Source organism: Octodon degus, unplaced genomic scaffold (assembly GCF_000260255.1).
Source record: "Octodon degus isolate 3935 unplaced genomic scaffold, OctDeg1.0 scaffold00149, whole genome shotgun sequence".
Lineage (NCBI taxonomy): Eukaryota > Metazoa > Chordata > Mammalia > Rodentia > Octodontidae > Octodon > Octodon degus.
The window spans coordinates 1,172,488-1,183,720 of NW_004524725.1; the positions used below are offsets into that span (position 1 = coordinate 1,172,488).

At 45.3% G+C, this 11,233-nt stretch overlaps 1 protein-coding gene across 7 annotated transcripts in view; it reads right to left on the minus strand.

Moving 5' to 3' along the window:
• Pdzd2 (PDZ domain containing 2) overlaps positions 1-11,233 on the minus strand; it is a 401,332-nt gene that overhangs the window by 53,856 nt on the left and 336,243 nt on the right. For all 7 annotated transcript variants that reach the window (XM_023702360.1, XM_023702362.1, XM_023702361.1 and 4 more), the window contains one exon: positions 6,020-6,131. In XM_023702360.1, coding sequence (XP_023558128.1) covers positions 6,020-6,131 — 112 coding nt within the window. The remainder of the gene's footprint in view (positions 1-6,019; positions 6,132-11,233) is intronic.

The following is an 11,233-nucleotide window of genomic DNA, read 5'->3' on the forward strand; positions in this document are numbered from 1 at the left end:
GCAGGGGAGAGAACCAATGTGTTATACATGTACCAACTTCACACAATGAATCTAAAAATTACATATCTCAAACATGTACTAATAAAAATATTTAAAACAATGCAAGGGGATACAAAAATTTCCAATAAAACATAAAACTTACAGAAATGTGCATAAATGTGAAGTATGCAATTCACTGGAATTCCACAAAATGAAGGAAACACTCCCCAATATCCAGATCAAGAACCAACATGAAGCAGAACCCCCAAAGGTCCCTTTTGCCACTGTCCCTCTGCTCACCCAATGGTGCCTGGGATCCTGACTGTTAAGCATCATACATTGCTTTTGTTCATTTTTGAATGCATAGAAGATGTACTTATTTTTACATCTTGGTTCCTTGTTCTTCACACTTATTTGTGCAGCTCACTTTGTTGCTTGTGTGCCAACAGCTTGTGCGCTTCCACTCTGTAACACTTCCTTACATAACTGCACCACTACTGAGGCATTCTGTTGGTGATGGGCATTTGGTTTATTTCAGCACTAGATCTAGAATGAAGGCCAGCAACCGTGTAGTGCAGCAGGGATCTCACCTTGGGTCTGGCACAAGCCGGCAAGCGCTGTAGCACCGAGCTACCGTTGCCCCTGCCAACTTACTTTCTTCACGTTTTCAGCTTTGTAGGTCATGAACTGTCTTTATCTCCTCCCCTTGTTCTATTTTCTTCCCCCCCCCTTACTCGTTTTTCTCCTCTTTTCATAATCTTCTGAAATTGTGGAAAGCAAATCTAGCTCGTAGGCCATACAAATATAGCTGGGGGCTGTACAGAATCTTCTCACCAACACATCTTTTCTGTTGGAAATCCCTAGGCCTGGAGGGGCTGCACATAGGCGCCCTTCACCTTTGCCAGGGATGTCTCAGCAGCATGCATCCTCCTCCACATCCTTCTCGTGCTGGGTTAATGCTAGCTATTCTGGTGAGCACAGGAAAGGAGCTCACTATGGTTTTAAGCCTGACTTTCACTGATGACTAACTGCTGATGACGAGTTTCTTTTTACACACTCACTGGGCATTTTTCTCTTGTCAAGTGTCTGTTCAAGTCTTCTGCCTAAGCCAGGCATGGCGGTGCATATCTGTAATCCCAGCACTCACGAGGCTGAGGCAGGAGGATCACCGTGAGTTTGGACCAGCCTGGGTAACAAAGTGAACTCAAGGCCAGCCTGAACTGCATAGCAAAGCCCTGTCTCAAAAAAGCCCAAAGCAAACACAAGTCTTCTGCCCATTCTTTTATTAGATTTCTGTCCTTTTCTTGATGAACCATAGGAGCTTTTATTTATCTGGAACATCTTAGAGAACAAATCCTTTGTGGGAGCTATGTATTGTAAGTATCTTCTCCCTGTCTGTGTTGTACCACTTCACTTTCTTCATGGTGGTAGTTTTTGATGAACAAAATTTCATGGCATTAACATTGTACAACGCGGTCATGTGGAGTTTGACAACAGGAATATGCTTTGAGAAATGTGTTCTTAGGCAAGTTTGTGGTTGTGTTAGCATCACAGTGGGTACTTACACAGGCTAAGGTGGCCATGACACCACTTGGTGATGATCACATGGGATCACAGTTTTCTATGTGGCCTATTTTTGACTGAAACATCATTATGTAGTACCTGAATAAATATCACTTTGTAAACTTTGTCATAAATACTTTTGCATTGGGGCTGGTGAGATGGCTCAGTGGTCTAAAGCATCTACTTAGAACAAGTTTAGCAAAGCACAGGGACCGTGGTTCAATCCCCCAGCACCACATGCCAGCCAGCCCCGCCCCCCGGTGGGCTGAGCTGGCCACACACACACACACACACACACAAATAAATAAAATTAAAAAAAAATACTTTTGCATTGTGTTTATTCTTTTTTTTTTTTTTGGTGGAACTGGGGATTGAACTCAGGCCCTTGCACTTGCCAGGGAAGTGCTTATTCCACTGAGCCATCTCCCCAGCCCCTGTGTTTATTCTTGGTAGTAATAATTTTTAAAGATACCTTTATCAATGCTTAATTTATATTACATGGTATTTGAAAATAATTTAAAGGACATTAATCTTAAGTGAAGGATCAATTACAAGTGAATATAGCTATAATCACATTATAATGCTTGCATTATACATTATACATTATACATGATACATTTTCATTTGCTTGAAAATCTATATAAATATAAATTCTTTGGAATATCAAGTTCTCCTACACTATCTGATAATTTACTGATGATCAAAAATTTTAAGCTATCTAAACATTTCTTTAAAAGATTATCATGAAATAAAACAAGACAGATCTATATCTTTAAAAAGAATATACTGATGAATTTTTTCCAGCAATGAAAAGTTAGAAGAGTGCTACATACAATTATGGGGAGCTGGGAATATGGCTCAGTAGAATAAGTGCTTCCCTGGCAAGCACAAGCGTCTGAGTTCAATCCTCAGTTCCACCAAAAAAAAAAAAAAAAAAAAAATACATAAAATTATAATGGCTATCACTAAAAGCTTAGCTTGTATTAATTTTATGAAGTAGGTTTTAAAAATTTGAAATGCCTTTGTAACCAAGGAAACATCTGTATTTAAAAAGATTATAAAACTAAGGGATTAGAATAGGTAAGCCAAAAGTACCAAAGTTAAGGGGGACTCCTGCTAGCAAAAAATGAGGTACTAAGCAAAGAGAATGGGGGTTAGGATGTCAGAGCAATGACCAGAAAGATGACAGACAACGTTGTTTTAGCCACTCTGGAGCCAGACTGGGCCAAGCCCTAGCAGAAATGCCTGGAACCTCTTCACAGTGTCTCTTTAATAACTCTTGACTTAATAATTCATAACCAGATTAATCTCTCTTGGCAAGCTTACTCATCTGAGAAAGATTTATTAGAAGAAAATTCCTTTGAGCTGACAGGGGACTTGTCATCCACAAGAGGGAACCCACATACAGTAGCACCCACAGATAACACACTGATATGTGAACGTGGGGATGACTCATTTAAAGTAAATATGCAACAAACATCCATGTTTTCAGGACAAATTAGGAGCTGATCACATTAAAACCTCCTGCATATAAATCTATAGAATGAACATATTTCATAGTGCTGAAGCAAGGCCCAATTCCTTAAGCTCTTTAATGTCTGCTGATTATTTCTGCTGTCTTATCTCCCACTGCTGGTCTCTGAATTTGCTGTACCCTGATGACTGTCAAAGGAAAGGATTTGTCCTCCTCCCCCTCCTTTCTAAAACTGGGGAATTTGAAAATCATGTTTTGCCCAACTTCGCCTGTACCACCGTCTCCCGCCCTGAGATTCTGCATCTTTTCCCTTAGTAACTCTGCCAGGTTCTGGGGAATTGAGTCACTGTTGCTGACAGTTTACATTGCATCTTTCAGTGAGGCTGAGGAGAAAATAAAACAGTTGTCAAAACTTCTTCAACCACTGTGGCCCCTGCTGTCCCTGAAATAATCTCTCATGCAGCTTGTCTCCAGTCTAGACAACTGGTCTCCCTTCCTGTATTCTACTGAATCCTGGCAGGGTCCCTGCGCCCTTTACCTTCTGGATGTCTCTCCTGAGCACCACAACTCAGGAGCGTTCCAGACTTTGTACCCCATGTGTGGCTTGTTGTGGCTGCCACTGTGCTTCCTGTTTTAGTCTATGTGCTGCTGAAGTAAGTGGATGTGTCGCCTCCTGCTGGGACAAGTTCTGGAGAAGGCCGTCCTGCCTGAGCCCAATCAAACATGTTCTTCTCTCCAGAGGGAAAGAGGCAAGAATCAGAATGAAAATGAAGATGCTAAACATAATGTTATGCCAAAAATGTAGCAACAGTGGCAGCTCCCATGTGCTACCACAGCCTGGAGAGGTGGTGACACATCATTCTTGCCATCCCATCTTTCCACAAGGCATGGCACTTAGAAGGCGCTCCGGGTGGAACAAGTGAACGTTGTCATCCTAATTTTAAACCTGAGAGAGCTGGGGCCCAGAGAATTCACTTGTCCCCGGGCATCTGCCCTACCTGAAGTGGAGGAGGAGGGAACCCAACATGGTTACAGCCAACCCACATGTGTGCCCCCCTATTCTACATCTTGTCATGGCCTTGGATGTCACCTTGGATGTCCTAGGAAGGACACAAGAAAAGAGGGTGCCATCCCTTTGTGGCCAACTGCAGCCAGTTCTGGATTTGTAACTCAGCTGAACATGCTGCTTGCTCCAAAGTAGTAGTATGGACACAACAGGAAAATCACACATGTGGAAAGCATCTCAGCCATACCCTCACTCCAAACCCTAATCTAGGAAGCTCAAGAGGGGAACAGAATTCTATTCGTGATCCCCAGGAAGCCAAAGTGGGGGAGGAGATCTCTGTCGGGGACGCACATCCTTCCCTGGCTTGGACTTGGGACCTTTGGGACTTCCTTAACTTTTCACATTTCATCCATAAAATGAGGAATGTGATTGCACTGGTTTCAAAGGTCCCTGTGAGCAAAGATTTCGAAGGTTTCCTCAGAGCTCTGTGAGCAATCCTGGGAACCGGTTTATAATGTGTTGATAAACTCCGCCAAGACATCTGACCTTAGGTCTCCTCTGTGCCCTGTGACCCCTCCCCCATGTGCTCCTGGGTGCTGGAGTGGTGCTGGCCACTGTCTCCTGGAGAGTCCTCACAGCATCCCCATCTACCTCTTGTCACCGTTTCTTTATGTCACAAATCCTTGCCTTCATACTTGTCCACGGGTAGCTCTCACTGCCTAATCATTCTGAATTACAATTGAAAAAGAATTCATTTTGTTAGTTGAGTTTAAAAAGAGCTATGCTGTACTGCCCTAGAGCTACCACCTCACCTGAGAATAAGGGCAGTGGAGGGTGGGGCCCTGAGGGAGGAAGAGGTTCTTGGCTGGCAGCAGAGTTGCCGCCTTCTCCCCTGATTTGGGTGGCAGAAGGGGAAAATGAGTTTTTTGGATGTTAACACCATATGCCATTATATTTGATACTTTTATGTGCATTAAGAAATACATCCAACCTTTAAGATATTACCTCCATTTTTCAGGTAAAGAAGCAGAAATTTAGGAGGTTAAATAACCCAAAGGCAGAGCAGAGCTCAAGGGCGGAGGCGTGAGCCTGGCTCGGCTGCGCTTCAAAGCCCCGCGCTTCCACCTCAGACACTTCTTCCTTACACCAGAAGCCCACGCCACTTCTGGGACCCACCGAAATCTCTTTTTCTTTGCCTGTTATGAGCTATATTTTCTTTTTAATGCAGAAAAAGCCCTGAATAAAGCAGTAATGAATAGATTAAAAGAATACAGCCTGTATCTTTATATCAACGCTGCCATGAAGGACAACTTTTCTTCAGGGAAGAAAGGAATCATGAAGGCAGGTGTGCCTGGGCCACATGAAAGCCACAGTGTTTCCCACACAGCCCGGGCCTTCCTCAGGCTTCCCTCAGGCACAGGCCAGTTACTCTAGACCAGCGAACCTTCTAGAGCTTTCAGTGACCAAGCAGCCAGCTGCGGCCCACATGCCACAGGTTTGCCACCACTGCTCTAAGGAAACGCCCTGGAAACAGAGAACACAGAGTCTTTATTCTGCATCTGCCACTCCATCCTATCTCTTTCCTGCCTAGTTGAGATGCAGCTCTGATGTCAGATAAGCGGCCCTCTGCCACTTGTTCTGTTGCCCGAGTTTTGGGCCAAGCGCACTTGCTGGGAAGACGGGCCATCGGGGATCACCCATGCTGACAGGGTCACCCCGATGTCCTACTGCAATCAATGACCCAAGCGTTTGGGGATTCGCACCACGCTGGAGACATGCAGAGATGCTGACATTCCTGGGTTGTATATGGCTCATGTAAAGATGTTTACATGGGCAGCTAGGCTGAACGGAGCTGGTGTGCCAGCAGCAGGCATCAGTGAAGGAGAACTGTTTTTTGAGGCTTAAGGGAGAAAAAGGGCTCATGTTGCCAAGGGCGTCCTCGCCTGGGCCCGGAAGCTGGTCTGAGGGTGGCTGCGCAGCACAGAGTTCCCACTTACCTGAAAGCCGACTCTTGAGCTTCAGCTTACTGCTGCCCTGTTTGGGACTCTGCAGGCTCCCCTTGGATTCCTCAGGGCCACACACATCTTGGGGCTCATCGGTCCCAGGCATCTGCAAGGCAGCAAGCACAGAGCTGATGGGACACGCCAGTCCTGGGGAAAGGGACGCTGCCCCTGTGAGACCTTATCTCAGTGAGGCCCAGGGAGCAGCAGTTCACACATCACGTGAGAGAAAGGTTCACAGACCACGGCGCAGCCTCCAACTAACCAGTGGGAGACAGAGGCTGCTGCCCCCACGCCCCTCCCCACCCGCACAGAGCTTGGAGGTTTGCGGGCTGGCAGGGCCCTTTCATTCTCTTAGGGGAACCTTGTCATCAAGGTCACCTGGGGAGTCCACGGCAAAGCCTAGTGACAGGGCTTGGGGGTCTGTGCTGCTCCAGAAATCCTACTTGTAACCAATATTAAATCAGAAATTCAAATCTAATTTTAAGATTCCTAAAATACAAACTTCATATGGCAATCAAACAACTACAGGGGTATGCTACTTAATGATGTGGATCTATTCTGAGAAATGTGGTATTAGGGGATTTTGTCATATGCTGCACAAATGGCAGAGTACGGACCTAGACTGCGTGATGTATGCCATTCACTAAGCATGGTATCCAGTAACAATTAAGAAACATGGTAGCTAGGCATGGTGCATAGTGGTGCCTGCTATAGTCCTACAGCACTAGGGAGGCTGGGGCAGGAGGACAACCATGAGTTCTGACCAGCCTGGGCTACAAAGTGATTTCCAGGGCAGCCTGCTCTACACACTCAGACCCTATCTCAAAAAACAAGGGAAAGAGAAAGGGAGAGACAGAGAGAGTTAGAGAATGAGGGGGAGGGAGGGAAAGAGAAGAAGAGAGGTGTATGTGTGGGAGAGGGAGAGAAGGAGACAAGGAAGGAGGGAGGGAGAGGGGGAGAGAGGGAGGGAGAAGCAGAGAAAGAGAAAGGGAGAGACAGAGAGACAGAGAGAGAGAAAGAGAAACCATGAGCCTAGGAGGTTGCTGCTGGCATAGCTTGGCACATTTTTTAACAGTGAATATTTATTTTTCATAGGTAGGAGTACAGTCTAATGACAAAAAGCATAATATAAATACATAAGCCAGTAACAGTGATTTACGTCAGGTTTAGCGTACTGTATGTTGTGTGCACCTTCTTTATGGCTGCGTGTTTGTAACATAGCAAGGCTGGTTCTGTGGCACACACACACAACACATCTTGATATTTTTCTATCCATTTACCCTCCAGCGCCATATCATTATACAACGCAGTACAGCACCACTGTACCCATGCGCAGTGCACTGCACTAGGTATTGCAGCTGATAGGAATTTTCCAGCTCTATTATGATCTGATGAGGTCACTGTCACCTAAGTAGTCCGTCACTGCCCAGAACACCACTGTGAGTGCCACGATGGTTTAGCCTCAGCCTGACCCACGCTCCAGGTGCTACCCTGAGCACCGAATAAACACCTTCCAGGATGAAACACCCTCTCAGTTATGCGGTACAGCTAAGAGGCAGTTCAGAGTGGTCCATCCCAAGGCTCCTTGGCTTCTTCAGCCAAGGGTAAAACATGCAAAATAAAGGTAGTTAGTAGACTGAAAAAGAAGATGTGTATGTGAGCGCTTGTTAAAGTTCTTTGGGAGTAAGGGCCGGCGAGATAGCTCAGTCATATAGGTGCAGGGACAGGGGTTTGATCCCTGGCACCACATGCTGCGCCAGCCCCACCCCTGGGTGCACTGAGACCTGGTGTGGTGGCGCACACTTGTAATCCCAGTGCTTGGGAGGCTGAAAACTGGAGGATCGCTATGCATCTGAACTGTGTAGTGAGGCCCTGTACCAAATACATTAAAAAAAAAATCTTTGTGGGGAGGGGTAATGGCACAGGCCTGTAATTCTAGCACTGAGGAGACAACGTGGGAGAATTTCAGTTAGTTCAAGGATATACTGGGCTACAAAGTAGGCTCAAGGCTAGCCTGAACTGAATTCTGAAACCTTGTCTCAAAAAGACAAAAAAGGGTCGGCTAAATAGCTCAGTGGATTAAAGCATCTGCAAGCAGGCGCAGGGGCCAGGGGTTCGATCCCTGGGCCTGCTGTGCCAGCCCTACTCCCAGGGTGCGCTGAGATGGCAATTGAGACTGGGCATGGTGGTTCATGCCTGTAATCTCAGTCTTGGGAGGCTGTAAACAGGTGGATCACTATGAATCCACCCTGAATACCCTGTAGACCCTTCCCTAAAATAAAAAAAATAAAAAAAAAAAAGACAAAAAGACAAAAAATTTTTTTTCCATTGGGGTACGAATTTACATGAATCAAATTTATTGCATGTATCAAAAAATAAATTTGATATTGTAAATTTTACTTCCCTTTTAAATCTGGCGGGTAAAAAACGTGCCTTATATTAAAACACATAAAATTCATCTGGATGTGGTGGTACAATCGAGAGGCTAAGGCAGGAAGGCTCAAAGTTTGAGCCCAGCCTGGACAACTTAACCTGGACCCTTTCTCCAGATGAGAAAATAAAAAGAGCATGATGTAGCGGAGTGTGACAGCCCTGGGTTCAATTTTCATACCCAGGAACAAAGCCAAAAATAAGATTCGTGCTGAGGAACATGCACAAACCTCAAAAAAGGCGTATATTTTTGATACTAGTTATCTAAAAAGTATGTAATCATAATATAGAAAAACCCACTTGTTTTAACAATAAACTTACTGTATATTGAATTCAGTGTGTTAAAATCTACCAAGTAAGAAGTTAAGTGTCATCTCTCACGCCACTTCCTCTTCTGAGGTAATTATTTGTATATATGTTTTATATGTTACATATGGTTGGGAAGATTTCATCTCCTTCCTTAAGTTCAAGTATCTTTGCAGCTAAGGAGCAGGAAGAAAAGGTCTGAGATTGAGGAGACAAAGGCAAAGTCGAGGAAAAGGAATTGGGACAATAAATTAGTCTTGACATAGAAAACAAAGATAACGGGTTTGCCGTAGTCAGATTACAATGTCAGGCACTGGCAGGTGTCCAGGTTTTCTTTTTTTTTCCCCCAGAACCGGAGATTGAACTCAGACCCTTGCGCTTGCCAGGGAAGCACTTACTCTACTGAGCCATCTCCCCGGCTCCAGGTGTCCAGGTTTAAGATATAAAACCCCAGCAGGAACAGAATCTTGAGGATCATTCTAGAGGTTCTCCAGAGAAATGCCCTTCCCAACCCCGAATCCTGACAGTGAAAGGCAGCAGCTCTGTGATGGGCCAGAGATCTGGGCCACATGCAACGAGGAGACACCCAAATGGGATAATCCCAAGAGCGCCCCGGAGAAAACCTCTGGAGAGAGGCTTCTCTAGCCTGCAAATAGCACTTTCTGGGGACAGCGTGAGGATTCAGTCTTTTCTGTGTATATTCAGGGAAAGGCAGTCCTCAGCATGCAAGCCTTTGGTGCCCACAGGTGGGTGGCTTACTGCATGCTGGCCCCTGGTGGTCTGTTACACAGGGATTGGACACAGTGCTTTATTTTATTTTATTTATTTATTTTTTTTTACACAGTGCTTTATTCCACTGTCTGTGATGCTCTCATTGAGGGAGGGAAATCAGTCCAGCCTCTGTTGCTGGACTTGCGATGTGTCCTCCCTTTACTTTTCTCTCTAGTTTCCAGGCAGAGTCTCAGGTTTTGAGAAAGGCAGAGAACCTTTGTGGTGTAAGGGTTTATGGGAGTACCCAAGTATGGTGGCCTGCCTGGGACATTTCAGCTCCTGACACACAAGGCTGCAACTTGACTCTCCATGTCCTGACTGGTACATGGCCATGTGATGCACGCCCTGACTTCCAGCTTCATGGGCTACAATAATGTACCCCTCCCATGCGAAGGTGCTTAACTAACTAAATGAATGATATGGTTAATACCGAGTATTTCTTCCATTTTATTATCACAACAAATATATACAATAATACTTTGATTCATGAAGTTAATTTGTTCTACAACTTTAGGAAAGATGGCCACATTTGTGTTTGTATGAGAAAGATGGTGTTGAGAATCTAGCTGCCTGGGCACAAATCTTCTTTATTATTATTTTAATTATTATTAATTGGCATTGGGAATTAAACTCAGGGCCTTCTCTTTGCTAGGCAGGTGCAGTGTCACTGAGCTGTATCGCCAGCCCCTGAGAAATCTTCATTGTGTCACACTGTTAGCAATTTTGTTCTGTTAGTCAGATTCTTTGAGCTTCAATGTCCTTGTCTCAGATCTGCATTTAAGAATGAGTATTATATAGCTTTCTGATTGATAATGGCAAGTTTCCTTCTTGAAAACATTCCTAGCAAGATAGGAGAAGGAAGGAAGAAAGAGAAAGAAGGAAAGAAAGAGGGGAAGGAAGGAAGAAAAGCAAAGAAGGAGGGGCTAGCCCAGAGTCCCCCAAGGACTAAGAGAAAGGGAAGACAACAGCAACAAACTTCTGGAGAGCAATAAGTAGTCAAATGTGTGATGACAGATCTGATTTGGGGATCAGAGAAAGCTGAACAGCAACCCGGTCTACTCAGAGAGCCTCCAAAGTCCAGGGCTTCCCAACAGAGGACTCTGGGATGGACACCAAGGAAAGGCTGGAACGCAAGTACTGGAAAGCTCAAAGTGCCTGAGGCAGCTATTCTTGATTTTGAAGGAAATCCCCAGGGAGCAGGAAGGTCTAGACAACTTTGGTATGCATTAGAATTATTCCTAGAGCGATTAAAGACAAAGGACCACAATTACAGGAGCAGCACGGGGCCTGGGCTTCTAGAATTCACCAAAGCTCTGGGTCAAATTGTCACAGCCTCCAAAGGAGATGCAAGACAGAGCTACAGTTTCCCCAGTTCTTTGTCCCTTCCCCGAAGTTCACTCCGGAGATGGAGAATGGGGAGAGGGGAGCTGCCCAGCTGCCAACGGGGTATATGGGAGACATACTGCATCATGGTGCTCTCTATTTAGTATATGCTTATTCTTGCCACCAATTATGGAAACTTGTTCTATTGAAAGTGTGAGCTACAAAGGGCTGGCCAAATATCTCAGTGGATTAAAGCACCTGCAAGCAGGTGTGGAGGAGGCAGGGGACGCAGTTTCCATCCTTGGGCCTGCCATGCCGGCCCCACCTCCAGGGCTTGCTGAGATGGCAACTGAGACTGGGCGTGGTAGTGCGCCCCTA